Consider the following 19,859-nt stretch of genomic DNA (forward strand, 5'->3'; position numbering starts at 1 on the left):
TAGTCGAATTTATACAATGGCATCATTGTTGGAAAAATGAAAGTACATCGACAATTCAAACCAATCTTTTTTACGAATTTAAGATAGGTGATTATTTGCAAAAGTTTTCAGAAGCTCAGCGAAGCAGATTGATCTTTGTTCGTTTTTTTCACCAAAGCAAAAAAATGTGTTCTTTTTTAAGATCAAAGCCATATTCAGATCGCGTTCGAAATATTTTTCGAAAAAAAATTGTGGTTTAACAGATCTCATATTCTATTTTGATATTGACACAAATTTGGAAAACTATTGAATGGCGAATGACTTCCATAGACTTATTTTTAGAAATTACCACTCTCAGCACTCTCCGACGACAATATTTTTTCATCTGATCAGAGCATCATGTTCTTTTGGCTTTCAAATAAAAATCTCAAATGATTCTTGGATTTGTAAGATAAAGATAATGTAACTAAAATAATTGGGTATTTTTGGTAGAAATAATATTTGTAAGCCAAATAAAACTATTTAAATGAAGGCACAATAAAATTGTGACTTGCAATTAAATGAATTCGTCAGTTTAAAAGCCATAAAACTATAAAAGAGGATTTCACTCAATTGATTGAATCAATTTATTGAATAACAATTTTTGTTATTGAAACAAAGCTGATTCAATAACAACTGACGGCTTAAACCGATGAGTATTTGATTGATGATTTGAACCAACTTCCGTAATTGAGTCTTTTAAATATTTATTTTTCCTGCAAGTAGGCAGTAATTTATTATTTTTTATATTAAAGCAAATAAATCCAGAGCAGATCATAAGACTTAATTATTATTGGTTAAAAAATTTAAATTTAATAAAAACACAAAATTTTGAATTGTTTTTTTTTTTTTGTATTTTTAATTTTATTAAAAGATTTTCTTTTTAAACTTCTAAAATATTTATGTATCTTTAAATAAATTACATTATTTCTGCTTTCCTTCATTTCACATTGTATTCTGGTCTTTCTATTATTTTCTCTAGATTCCTTTTCATTCCTTTTTGTTTTTTTTTTAATATATTCGCCGTACAATTTATTATATTTCTTTTTATACATTATTACATTGAAAAAATTTTATTGCAGAAAAAAAAAACAAAATGTTTCTTATTTAAGTATTTAATAATTATTAATAATAAAAACACACTACAAGATACATAAATTTTAAAAATATTACATATTTTTTTTTTGTATTTTTCTTTTTTTTTTTATATTATAATTATAAAATAATATAATATTATAGGAGACAAGACTAGGTGTAATGTTTTAATATTTTCTACCATTATTTTAATATTTTCTATTATTATTATTATTTATTATGTTTCTTATATATTAAAATCTACAATCTTCTTTTTTATTTTATATTTTTTTAATAAAATTAATTTTATTGTAAAATTTATTTTTCGTTTTATTATGTGTATTTAACGTTGGGTTTTATGCTATAGAAATATTTATATCTTTAAAAAAAATGAATTTAAATGAATTGAAAATAAGAAAAAAGCCCTATATGAGATAAATAACATTTAAAAACTATTTAATTTATTATAAAAATTTAATTTTATATAGATTATTGAAAAATTTGTATTTAAATTACAAAAAATGGTGTTTATAAATTCGAAATTGGATTTAATATTGAATTGAATAAAACTTAAATTAATTAAAATTTAAATAACTCAATTCCAATATAAAAATGAATATTAATAACAATTAAATAAAAAGTTACACAAATTAATTTTAATTTAATAAATGGTTTTTAGTTTTTAATTTTAAATTCAAATAAAATTAAAACAAAATTATTATATAAAAATTAATAATTAATAGTTTTTAAATATTATTTATCTATATGTATTAAATATTTTAATCAAAACGAATATTTCAATTTTTAGAAATTTCTTATTTTCGGGCAATGTTATCATAATGGGATAATAACACTTTATAAAAATTAAAAATATTACTGAAATCCTAAAATCAAAAGAAAGAATATTATTTTAAATACATTTATGTATATAATATACTAATTTAATTTTTGCTTTTAAATCTTTGTTTATAATAATATTTTATTTATAAGAATTTAAATTTTATGATAAAAAAATAATTACTTACAATTTTTGTGTACATATTTTTACTTTTTTCTTTATAAATTATACAATTACTTTAATTTTTTTTTTTTATTATTTATATTCTATATCAATATATAAATATATAAAAAGCATATACAATTTTTTAATATTTTTAATTAAATATTTGCCATAGTTTTTATACTTTAATGTAAAATTATTATAAATTTTCTTTTTTAAGTAAAATTCGATATAATATTATATTTTAAATATGTATAAACTACTAAATTGAGTTTATTAAATTTAATGAAAAGCATACTCTTAGATTAAGGGAAAGTAAAAGTCTTTCACCAAAATATTTGAAGTTTTTACAATTAAAAAATCTCAATTAGAATCGTCATTTGAAGAAAATTAATTATTTAAACTGATCCTAATTATAGGTATAGTCTACCTGAAAATTCATACATTTTTGGATTATGATCTTATTTGTTTAAATTTTAAAACAATTTCTGATTTACAATTTTTTGAATTTAATCTCGTAAATAAATATAACAATGCAATTTTTTTTTTTTTGCATCTCATGCAGTAATGTTATAGATTTAGATTAATTCAATTCAAAATGAAGAACTCAAATATTAGGATTTATAATCGAAAAATAAAGGAAATAAACAAAGGAGATAAATTTTTATTAATATAAATATAAATTTAATTATACATTTTTTTATAATTTTCTAACATATGCAATTTTATATAAAAAAAATTATAAAAATTATATGTTTCCTTATTCTTCAAAATTCTTTTAAGAAAATTTATGTTTAATTCTACATTAAGAGTACATAAAGAAAACGTTTTTTTTGTATATAATTTTTTTTTTCCATTTTTATTTAATTTTATATTTTGTATAATAATATAAATAATGTATATTTTTGTTTGGCAGTAAAAATTAAATACAATTTTTTTTTTCAAATAAATTTTAAAATAGATACCAATAAAAAAGAATATTTGTTTTAAAAGAATTTTTCTTTAGTTTTTTGAACTTTTGAAAATTTGTTTAAAAAAATTTAACATTAAAATTATAGCACACATAGTAAAATATCAAAAATATAAAAACAAAAATTAAGAAAATTAAATTTTAAAATTCCAATCGAATAAAATTGTAAAATATTGAACAATATGTGTAAAGCAATTTTTTATAAAAAAAAAAAAATTATTTTTTCAATTAAAAATTCAAGTTATTTCAAGTATAAATTAAAGTCATTTAAATTACAATTAATATATTGTTATTACAAAATATCTTGAATTAGTATAATTAAAATACCAGCAGTTTTACCACATCCAAAATAACAAAATAGTAACAGAAGGATATTTTAATAAAATAAATAAATTATTGTATAATCATTTTATTTCTTGTAAGTTTTAAAAGTTTTTATCATAAGAACAAAAACAGTTTTTATCAATATTATTGAAATTTTTATAAACATAATTTTTAATAAAATGAACCTAAGAAAAACCAAACTTTACTATAATAATTATGATACGAAATATTAACAAAAAAAGCAAAAGAAAAATTATTTTTTTTTGTTTTTTTACATAAATATCAATATATTTTAAACTAATAAATATACAAACTTTTTCATCAATAAAAAAAAAAAAGGAAAACATTTTTACATAAAACAGTTTTTAATTTTTTTACTTTTTTGTTTTTACTTAAAATATTAATTTGTTTTAAATTTTGTATAATATTCAAAAAAAAGATCAGATAAACAGTACAGTTGACAATTAAATACAAAAATATTCGCTTTAAAAAATTTGTTTTTGTTTTTTTTTTGTTTTTGGGGTAAAATTATCAATTTTTTGTATTCATCAATTAAAATTTTCTTTTATAAATTTAAAAAAATAAAACATTTAAATTAAAATAGAATTTAATAAAAATATTTGAACCTAAAATTTTTTATAGAATTTTAATTACATTAAGAGATACAAAAGTATTTTTATAAAATGTTATTTTTTTATTCCACATACAACGGGTATATTTAGTTAAGTAAAATGATTTGTAAAATTAGGACACAAAATTGTGACCATTTTTTTATATTTATTTATTATTTTTATTATTATTACTATGTTTTGATACCAAATTTATATTATATTTAGCCATTTTTAATTTGAAAATGTTTATACTATTTGGGTAATACTAAGTTTATTTAATTTTTATTTTAATTTTTATTAATTAACAATGTAACCCCAAAATGTTTATGAGAAAATAAGAATATTTTCTGTTTTTTTCCTTTGTTTTTTTTTTTTTGTTTTTAAATATATAATAAACATTATTCAAAAAGTGCATTACTTTTTTCATTATCAAGTTTTAATTTTTTAGCACAAGGCATATTTGTATTGTTATCATCTAAAATTATTTTGTCATCATTATTTTCTGTGTCCTCTGATTGATTAACATTAGAGCTTGTTACTTCATTTAAAGTAGAAGTCGAAGGAGAAATTATTATAGACTTAGATGTAGTAGAAGAACAAGAAGAGATGAATTTATTACTTAATATATCATTATTTTCAATATTATTATTACAACTAGCGTTATTATCGTTATTTGCAGAAGATTTTAAATTAGAATTACAATTTTTTAAATTAGTTTTATTATTATTATTATTATTGTTATCAGCTTGATTAACTGATATTGTCATATTATTTTGTTGATTTTTATTATCTAATAATGGTAGTCAATCTTCTACAATTAATTTTTTTGCTTGTTCCCATGCAAAACCATCTCGTCCAAAATGCCCATAAGTACTTGTACGCTGATAAATTGGTTGACGAAGATTTAAATCCCTACAATAAAAAAAAAAAAATCATATATATAATACATAAACATACATTTGTAATTTTATTAATTGCAACATTTTAAAATATTTAAACTTACTTAACAATTTTACCAGGTCTTAAATCGAAATTTTTCTTAACAATATCTAATAGTTGCTGTTGTGTTTTCTTTGATGTACCATAATCAAATACAGTTATTGATAATGGTTCGGCTACACCTATTGCATATGATACTTGTACTAAACATCTTCTACATAAACCAGCTTTAACTAATGATTTTGCTACCCATCTAGCTGCATATGCAGCTGATCTATCAACTTTTGTAAAATCTTTACCAGAAAATGCACCGCCACCATGTGCACCCCAACCACCATATGTATCTACAATAATTTTTCTTCCAGTTAAACCAGCATCACCCATTGGGCCACCAATATGAAATAGACCACATGGATTAATATGTACAACTGTATTAGCATCAAAATATTGTTGTGGTATAACATCTTTAATAATTTTTTCCATAACTTCTGTACGTAAATCTTCCAATGTAATTTTTTCAGAATGTTGTAATGATACTACAATTGTATGACAACGTTTTGGTAAACATGCACCTTGTACAAATTCATATTCACATGTAACCTTTAATTGAAAATAACATTAAAATACATTAGGATCGCTAAAAAAAAGTTACTTCATAATGATAACAAGTTAAGGCCTCTAGTTCTTAAAAACAAAAAAACTAAAAAAAAATCTGAATTTCACTACAAAGTGCTTGTATTTACAAAGAAAATCAAATCAATAGTTACAGCAGTACTATAAAATTTTATTATTATCATACTGAATATTTTTATAAAAAATTAAAATCGATTTAAAATTTGATTCAAAAGCATACCAACCTGTTGAACTAACTAGAGGCATTAAAATAAATAGTTAATCAACTTTATAATAACTTTATACCTGTGTTTTAGAATCAGGTCTCGCCCACCAGAATACGCCAGATCTTCGTAAATCAGCTATTTTTTGATTTAGTCTATGTGCTAAGACAACTGTTAATGGCATACATTCTTCAGTTTCATCGGTAGCATATCCAAACATTAAACCCTAAAATTTTTCATATTAAATAATTAAAATTTATAGTTTTATATTTAAAAATTAATAATTTTTTTAAAACTTGATATTATGTTATTATAAAAATAGTGGAAAAATGAAAGCAAATATATCACATTAGTATACACTAGCAAAAATGCAAAAATTAATAAAATAAATGAAAAACCATGCAAAAAGGTACGTCATTCCAAAATAATGAATGTAATTTTGAAAATTTTTAAAAGCAATGAAATGAGTCTTATTTAATTTTATTATTAAAAATACACAAATATTATGTAAATATGAAGAAGAAATGAAAATATCAATTTTTTTTTCATACATTAAATAAAACAACTTAGAAAAAGAAATAATTTTGATCAAATTTAGCAATGTAAAATTGGTTCCAAAAAAGAATTCAAGTTGTAGTTGCCAATTTCATTTTGTATTTAAAAACAATTTTAAAAAAAATTATTTTCTCCTTAAAGAACTCTAAAAATTTTGTAGTCTAGGGCCAAAAAAAGTGCCATACTTATGATTTTTTTCAATTTTAATTCAAATAAATCTACTAAATAATTACTTTACAGTAAAAGAATTATATAAAATTAGAGCAAAATTAAAAGCGGAAATACTGGCACAATGCATAATACTATTTTTTCTTTATTAAAAAATTGAATTCAATAATCCTTTTAGCTAAAATCCTAATATGTGGTAATATAATTTAAAAAAATTGTATATAAACAGTAAAAAAAAAAATTAATTAAAAAAAAAAAAAAATCAGCCCTATCATGAATTCCGTTCGCAGCCTTGAAATTCCAAAAATTACCAATGTCATATTGCCAAATCCGAAGTACTAAAATTCTGCTCCGAATATTGGTAGAAGATTAATAATAATTTACGTTCGTAGTAAAAAATAAAACAATAGCAAAAAAAAAATATAAATAAAAAGTTGAAATAAAATATAGATTTTGACACTCCGAAAAATTATGCTGCCATTACTGCTAGTATATAATCTCTATGAACGGAATTTGTGATCATTTAAAAGTCTTCGTCGTAACTAAGTGCATAATTGATAGAACTCTACGAGTAGAATTTATGATAGAGGGCTGTATATTTATTTTAATAACAATTTTTTTGTTTTTTCATTTATTTCAAAGAAAAACTAATAAGTTAAAGTATGAAGACAATAAAAAAAGCATACATTGTGCCAATATCAAATAAAATTTGTAAAAATATTTAATTATAAAATTAAGAAATTGTGAAAAAAAGGAAAAATTATTCGATTTGGTATTTGTTTTGTGTTTTTTATTGTTATTCTCTGACCTGATCACCAGCCCCAATTTCTTCTTCAGATCGATTTTCATGTACACCAGCTGCTATTTCTGAAGATTGCTGATCCAAAGCTAATAATACATTGCAGGTCTTACAATCGAAACCTTTGAAAATGAAAAATATTAAAGAAAATAATGCGAGGAAATAACTAAATAAAAAAAAATTAAGTATTTTGGTTTTCTTTCTTTTTTTCTAGAAATTTATATTTGCTTTAAAAAAAATTACATATGTTTTCGTTTCAGTTCCGTACATGTTTTTTTTTTATGTTTTATGATTTCCTAACTATTTATTATATAAATTTTTTAAGTTTAGATATGATATGTTTTATGTACCTATTGCAAAATTTAATATGCAATTCTCCCCAAAAAAAAAAAAAATATGAGAATATATTTCATGCATTTTTGTTAATTAATAAAAATTAACACGTGCATTTAATTATATAATTTATATCTTAAGTAATAATATATGGGCCACTTTCTTTATAAACCTTATACAAATATAATACTTAAATTTGTTCAATTAAATAAATTTAATTTGAATTTTGCTTTAAGTTGCAATTTATTTAAATTTGAAATTATTTTGGGATTTTTCTTTTTTTTTTTTTGTTCTTCTTTAATTTATTTAAAATAATTAGCATGCTTTTAAAACGTAAATATTAATTCATCACTTAATTTGGTTTTTTGCAACTACACTTGTCTATTCTTTTATTTTACACTCACTTCCCCCAAATTAAGAAAAAAGAACAATGGTTTAATAAAATGAATGATGGACAATCACAAACACTGTTTAAAAATTTTTATAAAATGAATTTTCCCTATTAGAATGGGATTTTTGTTTTTCTTTTGTAATTTCATATTAATTTCATAAAATAAATGATTAGAAAGAACAAAAAAAAATCGTTGTTCAGCAAACCCTTTTTCAAAATATTTAAAAAAAAAAAAAAAAAAAACTTTTCGAAAAAGTTAAAAAGAGATTTTTTTTTTCAATTTTTATTTATTTTGTATAGAAATTAGTAAAATATGGATTTTTGTTTCTTATTTGTAATAGATTAAATAAAAATTTAAAAAAAAAAAATTAATATTTCCCCATATTTTTAATACCTGATCACCAGCACCAACTTCATCATCATGTCGATTAATGTGTACCCCATTCGCGATATTTGGGGATTGTTGTTCAATAGCAACCAATAAATTTAGTGTACTCCAATCAAAACCTTATTTATTTTATTTTTTGTATTTTAATATTTTTCTTTTTATAATTTTATTTTGTAATTTGTATTTGAATTTGTATTGAATTTAACTTTTATGGATATTTATAAAACAAAAATATGTAAATATATTTGATTTTTCTTTTTTATAAAAAAAAAATTTAAAAACCCAAAAACAAAATATTATAAAATTTTCTGGTTTCCAAAATCAAATACTTTTCTATTAAGAAAAATGAAGAAAATATCTATTTATTTTATAAAAAACTATTATTTTTATTAAAGACATATAATTTTTCTTCATTAATTTACTAGATTAAATTTAAGAGTTACAATATTTAAAAACATTAAATTTTTTATGTTTTTGAAAAAAAAGAAGCCAAATATTTTACTATATTTTTTTTTACAAATATACACAATTAGATTGTATTTGAAACAACAAAAATCTATAAACCTAATTTATATGTTCCAAAATATTTATTTTTAAAATAAAATTTACCTTTAGAGGAATCATCATAACCAATATGTTTTACTGTTTCTCTAACAACTTTTTGATAATCTACGACCGCTTTTGATGTAATTTCACCGCATAATAATATCATTCCAGTTTTGGCAACAGTTTCTAAAAATAAGACAAAAATATTTATTAACAAAATTTTTTTAATAATCTAACAATATATTTATAATAAACATAAAATTGAATAGTAAAATTATTGAAAAAATTTGAATGAAGTATTTTTTTAATATATCAGAACAGTTTTTTTTTTCATCATGCACTTTTATTCAAGAGTAGCAAATAATCTAAATGAAATTAGATACATCATCACTTAAAAAACTTCATTCTCAATTAAAAAAACCCGGAGCACGTCACTACCAGGTTTTGAACCTGCACATTCCTAAACAGAATATATTTTGTAATGAAAACACTTAACCCCTGTGCTATACTAGGTTTTGGTACTATTAATGCATTTATTGTAAAAATGGTATTTTTAATTTATTAAATGTAAACAAAAAGCCAATTGATTTTCAAATTAGAATTCTGAGTTTTTTTTTATAATGGATTTCATTTCTCCAATAAGATTTTTTTTTATTTTTTAATTTGTGTTTCTGTATTTTTTTTTTTTGTCAAATTATCGCTTGAACCTATCATACTCAAAAACAAAATTAATAAATAATAATTAAATTTTGTATATATTTTAAAAAAAAAACCGATATACGAAATACGGACAAATTCTTCGAACTCGAAAAGTACATAAAGTAAATATATGATGGTCATTCACCACCTTCTCTCACTTGGCCGGTAAAATGGCATGATACACGATCGATTTTTAATATTATCGGCAATATTTGAGAATAAATTTATTTTATATTAAAAATTTATTTATATTAATTAAAGTTTATTTTATATTGCAATTTTTGAACTAATTTTTCGACTGCTATTGTAATTTACAAATTAATTTTACATAATTCAATTATATATAATTGAAATTGGGTAATTATGTAAAATTAAATAATTCAAATTAAAAGAATATAAATTTTCAATAAATTATAAAAAATAAATAGAAATTATGAAAAATAAAATATAGCATAATATCAATGACCATCAAACATGAAAATATAAAAAGTATTAATTTTTTTTTTTTTTTTTTGGCAAAAATTCCAATTGTATGCGCTAAAAATAGAAACAAAAAGTATCATGGGTGGCGGGTAATAACAAATGCAACATACCTACATTTTTTTTTTTTAAATACACAAATATTTCTATATTTAAAAAAGAAATTCTTTCAAAATCCTTAAATTCGTATTAATTGTATATATGCTCTAATATCGAAATATGAAAACTCAAATTATAGAAAGTTTTAAATTAATTCTATGATTTCTTTTTTACGTTCAGTAAATGCGATTTATAATTTCGATTAACCTTTTAGCATTTCTTTACAACAATCATATATGGCCGAATTTAAATTATGATTAAAATTACAAAGTTATTACCAAATAATTTGTTAAAAATTTCCGTTGTACGTAGTTAATTTTTTTCTGTTTTTCCTTTCCAGTGAATATATTTAATATTTTTATCTTAAAGCATAATGACGTATTGCACACGTAATTATTAATACCGATTTCAATTAAATTTTATTTATTTTCTCGTTATGGCTATGAAAATTAACTATGAATCATATGATGTGTTAATTAAAATCGTTATGTATTATAAGATATGACTTCAATATTTTATAGTATTTTTTAAAATAGTGTATTTTAAATACGTAATGCATTATAACTTGTTTTTGTCTTAATTAGTATAAATATATTTCATATTTCTAATAAAAATTCATATGAATTTATTTAAAAAAAAATAGTAAATGAAAGTTGAATTTTTTTGTTTAAAATGTAAATTTTAAGGGTAATTTTTGTTTTAATAATTACAAAATTTCTAGATTATATGCTAGGTTTCATCATTAAATTTTCATAGAATCAAAATTAAAAATATGAAATTATCAATTTTAATTTTTCGTTAAATAGCAAAGTTTAAAGAAAAAATCAATTCTACAATCATATAAGGTTTTGACAGAAAAATATTCAATTTCATTAATTTTGAAGCAGAAAAATTAATTTAATTAATTGAAATTTTCAATTCTATTACAATTGATCCAGAAAAATTTTTTCTATTTAATTGTTCCATTACTTTTGATACAGAAATATCTATTTAATTGGAAAAACTTTAAATATTAATTAAAATCTTTTTAAATTTCATTCAAAAATTCAATTTTCCCAAAAATAATTAATTCATTACGAAATTTCCCAGGTTTTAGCAGTATCACTGATCTCTTTTATGGGCAAATGAAGTAGAATTTGATTTCAATTTAATCAAGAGTTCATATTATAAAAAAAAAAAATAATTACACATGTAGATACTAGTTTTTCTCTTAAATTACCATTTCAAAACTAAAAAAAAAAAAAAACGAAAATTTAATGAAAATATAAAATATATTTGATACTTACCGCAAGCAACTTTAGCATTAGGATCTTGTTGCAAGTGTGCGTCTAATATAGCATCAGAAATCTGATCGCACATTTTATCTGAAATATTAAAAACAAAAAATTTTTTATTTATTTTTTTAATCAGCATTAAAAAAATTTTGAAACAAAAGAAATTTCTAAGTAAAAATAAAAACAAAATTATAAAATCAAAAAATTATCATATTGTTGTTCTAATAATTTTTAAATATGAAAATGAAAAAAAAGAAGAAACGATTGCTTTAATTTTATTTTAAAATAGTGTCAGCAAAAAAAAAAATTTGCATATAAAACTAAAATAATAATTAAGAAATCAAAAGGCACCTACTTAAAATAATGTCTGGACAGTAAGGATCATTTAATATGCTTGAACTGATAAAAAATCATGTTACATATAAGAAAAGAAGTAAAATAAATAAACATGTGTTTATTTTTGTGTTATTATTTTTGTTTTTTTTTATGCCTTTTTAAATTTCTCAAAAATCTAAATGATACCATTTCTTTGTAAAATTGTAGATAATGAAGTTGTATTATCTGTTTAAGCACGTGCCCTTTGAAATGTAAGAAAAAACAATTGTTTTTTCAATTCGACTGTATGAATTAAGGGAAAAAAAAATAAAGTTTTTGGAAATATGAAATTACGCAAGTAAGCATATTAAGGAGTTATTAAAGAAATTACAATCTAGACTGGAAAATAAAATCTAATTCTATAAAAATTTTGTTATGTAAGGAGAAGCGTTTGATTTCTAATTTTTCAAATAATTATGACTTTATAGCATTTTTATAAATACTTCAGTAATACTAAAACTGTTCTAACTTGTAGTACAAAACTAAGTATATATTGTTTATAACATTAATTCTTATAATGGGTGTGATTTTATTACTTGATATAAATTACTCCTAGTTTGACCGATTAATATCCTAATTAGTAAGACATTTAATGGAAAATCTAATAATATTAAAATAAATTTTTAAAACTTGTATTTAAATAATTCAAAATATTTTGGCGTACCTGAGATATAGCATGATTTTTCATTTTCAAATAATTTTATTCAAAGATTTCTTATTTCTACCTACTTACATTATACATAAATCCATAAATAAACAAATTTCAAAACAAAAAATGCTATCTAAATTGCGCAAAAAATTTTTAATTTTGAAAAAACAAAATGTTAAAATCGAAAATAAAAATAAATAAACAGAATAAAATAATATTCATTTTTTATAGATAGTAGATTTGTAGAGAATGGTCATTCAAAATTATAAATTTTTTGTTATTATAATTTACATAAATTCTCTCTAATCAAAATTATAAATAAAATTCAATCTATTCAAATTAACTAATCTATCCAGTTTTATTTAATTTAGACGTTCAAATTTTTTCTAATTGGCCTATAGATAATGTTTCTTTTCCCATAATAATTAAAAATCATAAATAAATTATGCAATAAACAAAATTTAACATCAAAATTAAATTAAACATAACATTAGTAAATATACTAGATTTAAAGAGTAAAAATTCCAAAAACATTTTATAGAAATTTTTTACAAAATACCTTGATATAAACAATAGGAAAAAAATAAATTTAAAGTATACAAAATAAATAAATTTGATAAGTAAACAAAACCCAAACAAAATCATAATTTTCACTTTGATATTATTAAACATAGGCACCTACTACAATTACATACTTACATTTAATCATTAAAATTTAAAACTCTTATCATATAGTACAATCTTAACTTTTAATTGGTCACAAATTAAATACCTAGACAATTGAGCGTAAATCTATAGAAATAATTTGTTCAGTGAATTTTTTTTTTTAAACTTTCAAATTTTGTTTTTTCACTTTCGTAGGTCAGTTTTATTGCTTTACTCAGCATGTCAACTTTTCTATTGCGTATACATACAATAATTGAAAGTTTAGATGAAATTTGAACGCAAAAACATTTGAAGAATAAGAATAGATAAAATTGTAAAAAGGCAAAGAAACGTAGTATAATATCAGCTACATATATCTACTGGCGTACCTATAGTTACTATACCAATAGCTATAACTGGTATAATAATAACAGTACATATAATAATATGTATGAATTTACAAATGCGTTCGCTTTTTTTCACTGATAAACTGAGAAAGAATACTTGAACCTGAACCTAACCTTACAAAAATTTCAATTTTCAATTTAAAATATTAAACACGTGCTATTTTTGGTATATGGGTAGGTAACTACACATGTAAAATAAAAAAGTTTTTACATGTGATGAAGAAATTGAATGATATAAAAAATAAACAAAAAAAAGTTTCAATGAATGTTTAGCGAAAAATCGATAGATATGTAGGTACTAAACTTTATTTGTGATTAGAAAATATTGTATGTAATGTAAAATATAAGTAGACATTATCATATTTAATATGATGCAATTTTTTAAAAAATTCCATTATGTAAACCTAATATATTCTAAATAGCCTTAATCTCCTATTTTTATAACCCAAAATTGGAAAACATTAAAACTAATCTAGTGAATTTAATAAATAAATCATGTTAAAATCAGTTTAAACTAATTATCAGAAATAATATTTATTTAACTTTTAAATAAATAATTTTAAAAAATTATTAATTTTAATAAGAAATAAAATTCTTTTTCAAGTTTTATGACCCCTTTCTCTTTCTAAAATCTTAATTTTTTATAATTAAATTTTTTTTATGCCTAAACAACAATAAATTACGATTTATTTTTTTTTTTTGATTCGATTCTTATACCGGTTTAAATTTCATTAATAAAAAAAATATTTAAAAAAAAATTGAAAGGTAGTGTTTTTTAGGAATTTTTAATAAAATTTTGTAATTATGTTTATACCTACCTACTTACCTAGGTGCCTACTAATAATATTAAAACTTCTTGTTAAAATTAAAACTATAAAATAGAGAAGTAATTGTAGAAGGTAACCAAGCAGGACCATCTTATAGAATGATTATAAATTTTATACCTATTAGTTTTTACATATTAACATAATATATAGCCAAGTCATATTTATAAAAAATGTAGGGGATATGTAAGCTAGATTTCCTAATTAAATTTTTACATCAAACTTTTTAAATATTGTATGATATGAAAAGAAATCTATTTGCCTAGTACCTACCTAGTTAAGTAGAAACTACTTCTTATTAAAAAGTAAAAAAAGAAATCCATTAAATTATAGTTACCATACCGTATATTTTGATAAATTGCATTAATATGTTTAAATGAGTATTTTAAGAAAATTTAGATCTAATTTAGATCATAAAGCATGTTTAATAAATCTTTACTTCGAAATAAGTACATTCGAAAATTATAGAATGCTTTTAAAGCAAATCGTTTTTAGAAAAAATTCTGTAAATGATGCAAAAATATTTTTAAGATTAAAAAAAATTCAGATAGAAAAATGAGAAATATTAAAAATTTCAAAATATAAACTTGTTAACTAATTTTTGTGAATCTAGGTAAGGATGCCCGGAAAAGGTTTTTAAAATTTAAGCTAGAATTTTAAGTTTAGCATATCTGAATTATCGAAAATTCCTAATACTAATAAAGTACTAGGAAGTACCTACATAAATAGCTACGAATATTTTTAATTCATGTAATCAACATTTTACTTTAGTTCATTGATAAAATCTATAATATTGTAACACCTACTATAATAAAAAGGCACATGTTTTAAAAAACACTATGAAGCAATTAAATTGCAATTAGCCATTATAAATGAAATATTAACTATAAAATGTAACAACATATGTATTGATATGTGCACAATCTGTACCTACATATTATGTAGGTACGTATATAGGTAGCAAAATTAATTTTATAATTAAAAACAATATCATTGCTGTTGAAAATGACAGCAGAAAATAAAAACACATGGTTTTTAGAACTGAAATAATGTTGTTGTTGTTGTGGTTACTTTTTTTCCTTGTCGTGTTTTTTTTTCGGTTTGTTTTGTTTTTCTTCTTTTTCGCCTTAATACTAAAATTGTCTGACAAAAAAAAAACAGAAAAAAAGCAAAATTGCATATTAAATTTCGCAAATTTCAATATTTTTTTTTTCCTTTTTTTTTCTACTTTTGGCTCTTCTTTAAAATAATTTCTTATTTTATGCAATAATACATTAGATATTGAAATAACGCGTGGCTAAAAGTACAAAAAAAGCAAAAAAACAACCAAAAATTTAAAGGAAAATTAAATAGAAATACGTAATTTTCATGAAAAAAAAACACAAAAATAAAATTTTTTATATTATAGAAGGCGCCATTTTGTTACCCCCTAAATACAATAGAATATTATTAGAATTTTTGTTTTTATCAATTAAATGAATTCAAAATAATTGAAAATTAAATTTCAAATTAAATACTTTGTATATTGAAAAATATTTCTTTCATAATGATTGCCAATCCAATTGATTCTTTTCTATAAAATTCAAGAAAATTTTTGATATTTACTGGCATACTTTAACTAAAATAAAATGAAAAATACTTAATTTAATAATTAAGAAAAAATACATTAATATTGAAAATTTCTACAAAGTTTATGTACAAATGTCCTTGATGAATCTTTATTTTTATCTCAAGAAAAATTGCAATCAAATTAAAATCTAATATGGGCATTATGTACAAATATTAAAATTCTAACCTAAAATTTGGATTAAATTTGGTTCATACTTCCTTATTTCGTAAATATTGTAAAAAAAAAAATTGAATTACCTGGATGCCCTTCACCAACTGATTCAGATGTGAATAGGAATGTTTGTCCATCTTCCATGTCATATAGTGCACTATGACCATTTGAATAACCATTAACTGATGATGTCTGTGGCATTTTGTTTCAATTTAAAAGTTAGACGTCTTTATGGTAAAAATATTTTCCAATGATAATTTTCAAAATTTTCTTCTTATTACAGAAATATTTTAATTCTTCCTTTAATGGTTAAGGTTATGCGTAATTTCCAATGCCTTCTCTCAGACAGTTTCTAGATATGCCAAAAATTTTTTCTTTAATAAAGTCTCCAACGTATTCAGAAAAAGTGTATGTATATACAATATTGATGAAAAATCCTCTTTCCTTTTTGATTCTCAAAAAATTTTTATATAAAAAAAGACTTTTCTTCCTTTGACTTCAGAATATTTTTCTTTTATTTTGCGATTTCTGTATTTTTCATTTAAATGATTAAATTTTAAAAAACACTATTGTTAATATTTAATTGAATTATTTTTAAGAAAAATCTTTTTCTTTTATATTTATGTAATAATATATTATAGAACAGAAAAGGCAAGCGCTCTTCTTCCTTATTAGCGACTAGCGAGTGTATTTTTTTATATGCAAGTGTGGAGAAAATATTAAATTAAAATTTACACACAAACTATCAAAAGACGTCTTGTCTCCTCGACGGCTAATGAGCGAAAAGGTGAAGAAAAGAAATGAAAGAGAAAAAATCTTTTTAAAAATAAAAACAAAATCAAAATCAACATATTATTATGACGTTTAAAAAAGTTTCCATTTACTTCTCTACTACAAAGTTCTAAAAAGTATCAAAATGTCATTTTATTTATTCCATTGAAGATTATTATATGTCGAATAGTGAATAAATTTCGACTTTTTTCGTATTATTTATGCGAAACTAAAAATTAACCCTGAGATATTGCTATTATTTCAAATATTTAGGAATAACAATTTAGAATTTAAAAATATTATGTAAATAGAGTAGTTGTCAATGCAAAATTAAATTGAAAACAGAATTAGAGCGATTATTCGCGGCGAAATGTCAAAATTCATGTAAAATATTTAAATAGTACTGCCCAAAATCAAGCTGAATTCTTATTTTACCGCTGGCGATTTTTTTTGACATCATTTGTTTCCACATGTATACGCAAAATACAAAACAATTTTACCGTTCCACTGTTGTTCAGGGTAAATGACATTAAAGACAATAATGCATGTATAGTATAACTTTTCTTTATTAACTTCATTTATTCACAAATTGTTGAAATGATTATATAAATCAAAAATATTAAATGTCTTGAAAAACCATTATTTTCTGTGTTTACATTAGAACGGCTAAATAAACATGATAATTTTTATTAGGAAACAATTATTTCTCTCGGCACGTGCAATTGATTTTTTAATTACGTGTTAAAATAATTTAAATTTTCATTCATTAATCTATGCAAAATGTCACTTAAATTAATGCACTTTCCATAGAAATCTATATAATTCATAAAGTTTAAAGTTCGGCACATTTTCAATTACATGACTTTCTCAAAATTAATTGACTTACTATAATTATCTAACCTTAATATATATCAAACGGAAATACATAACTATAATTTTTTTTCATGCAATTTAAGAATGATTTTCTGTGTAATTTAAATAGTTCATTTATATTGAAATTTCACTTTTTCTTTATTAATAATTTATAATTCATCTTTTGTTTTTCGTTTCTTTTTAGAGTTTAATAGGACATCGATTTCTTATCAATAAAAATTTATTAAATCAGAAATTAAATCTCATTGAATTTCTTTTTATTAGCTGATTATTCATTACGTAAATTATATACATATGTTAGTTTTCTTTATGACTGACTATTAATAGATTATTAAACTCGATTTGTTTTTTATTTTTTTAGGGTTTTAATTTTTTTTTTTCGTGTCAATTAACTTAAAATAGTTTTTGAACTAAATTTTGAAATATTATTTTGAACTATCAATTTTACTTTAAAGAAAATGTATATACAAATACATTTACACTTTTTTAATTATTAATTGTTCTAAATTTAAAAATATAAGATAATCTTAGAAGTTTGTTGTGTGCATAAAAATTTAGGTAAGTCAACCATTATGGTTGTGTATAGTATTATTCGATATTGTTATTGATAAATTACAATTTGTTAGAGTTTAAAATTGAATGTTATTTGAATTTTTTGCACATTTCATAAGTGCACCCGAAAGAGAATTAATTAATCATTATGAAATATTAAATATGCCAATATTGACATTACGTTATTTATCTTAAATTTCAATGATTATTACATGTACAATAGTTTTGACAAGCTACCAAACTATTTTAAGTGTCAAACTTTAACACGAAAAATAAAATTTAACTTTGATTTTCATATAATTTTCTCTAGAAGATATTATTTTGTTTTAAATTCGAATGTTGTGAGCGCTATAATCGGCAAATGGAAATTAATTAATTTGTGGAATTTATAATATTGTTGTTATGATTGCAGTTTAATACAGGTATTCACAATTATGAATGAAGTGTCAAAACTAATTTATCTGACGTAAAGCTTTTGAAGTAATAAGACGTAAAAATTGTAAAGATAAACAATGCAATAAAAACAGTTATTTTCATTTTGTAACAGAAACGGTTTTAAATTTAAATATATCAAAAATATCATTAAAAACAATAAAATATCCTTCATATATTTCATAAAATTTATTGATTTAGTTATATGGAAATGAAGAAATACAATGGAATGGAAACAAAAATTACAATGAAGAAATTTGAGCTTTTATCATTGCAATATAAAAAAATAATTAATTCTAAGAATTAAACAAATTTTTTTGTTCTGAAATAATAAGAATTTTAAATAATAATGGTATTTCATACTTAACTACTTGCCTAAAAAAAGAATTTCATAGGAAAATATTATTTTCAATGAAAAATGTTTTTGTTATTTAATTGTCATTTTCTTCGATTTGTTATAAATTCTTACTTACTACTTCCCATTGCATATTATAATTTTTGACAAATAAAGCATGTTGCCAATCATAATAATTATGTAGTAAATATTATTAAATATTTAAAAGAAATCAATAATTTAAGTTAAAGAAAATTTGTATATAATTAAAAGAAATTAAGAAATAATTACTATTTTAAAATAATATTTACATACATGTTAATAAATAAAATTTTCGGTCATCTTACAAAATTTTAACAAATTTTTTAATATTCTAAAATATATTAAAAATTTAAATTAATTTGCATTTATTAAAATCATTAGCCACTGGAAATATGCAGTTTATTAATGAAATTATTTAAGAATTTAATATTTTCTTCCACTTTATTTAAAAAAGTTTCTCATTTTTGGAAATATTGCTTTTATTAAAAATAATTTTAAATAAAACACTTGCTTTTTTTCTGATCCTTGTCCATATAGAAATTTTTAATATTTTTTATATCTCACTTACATTTTATTTATTTTTTTATTTATTTAAAAAAATTCACTTAATTTATTTTAGAATTTAAAAAAATTTAATTATTTTTTTTTTTTTTTTGATTTTTTAATAAAAT

General features: G+C 20.5%; 1 protein-coding gene across 3 annotated transcripts; it reads right to left on the reverse strand.

The window, feature by feature from the left end:
• Positions 1–857: 857 nt before the first annotated feature.
• On the reverse strand, positions 858–19,775 carry LOC129618532 (S-adenosylmethionine synthase). 3 transcript variants are annotated; one of them, XM_055533337.1, is made up of 8 exons: positions 19,757–19,775; positions 16,271–16,712; positions 11,517–11,594; positions 9,016–9,138; positions 7,304–7,416; positions 5,855–5,998; positions 5,001–5,536; positions 858–4,909 (listed from the first exon to the last, which is right to left on the reverse strand). In XM_055533337.1, the coding sequence occupies exons 2-8, from the start codon at positions 16,383–16,385 to the stop codon at positions 4,801–4,803; spliced, it is 1,218 nt and encodes a 405-aa protein (XP_055389312.1). In that variant the 5' UTR covers positions 16,386–16,712; positions 19,757–19,775; the 3' UTR covers positions 858–4,800. The 3 variants fall into 3 exon arrangements, with proteins under 3 accessions (XP_055389312.1, XP_055389311.1, XP_055389310.1); XM_055533336.1 differs by lacking the exons at positions 7,304–7,416; positions 19,757–19,775 and adding an exon at positions 8,413–8,525 and having other exon boundaries at positions 16,271–16,972; XM_055533335.1 differs by lacking the exon at positions 19,757–19,775 and having other exon boundaries at positions 16,271–16,969.
• Positions 19,776–19,859: the final 84 nt, after the last annotated feature.

The sequence above is a fragment of the Condylostylus longicornis genome, unplaced genomic scaffold (genome assembly GCF_029603195.1).
Source record: "Condylostylus longicornis isolate FDR11 unplaced genomic scaffold, ASM2960319v2 ptg000009l, whole genome shotgun sequence".
In the NCBI taxonomy this organism is placed as follows: Eukaryota; Metazoa; Arthropoda; class Insecta; order Diptera; family Dolichopodidae; genus Condylostylus; species Condylostylus longicornis.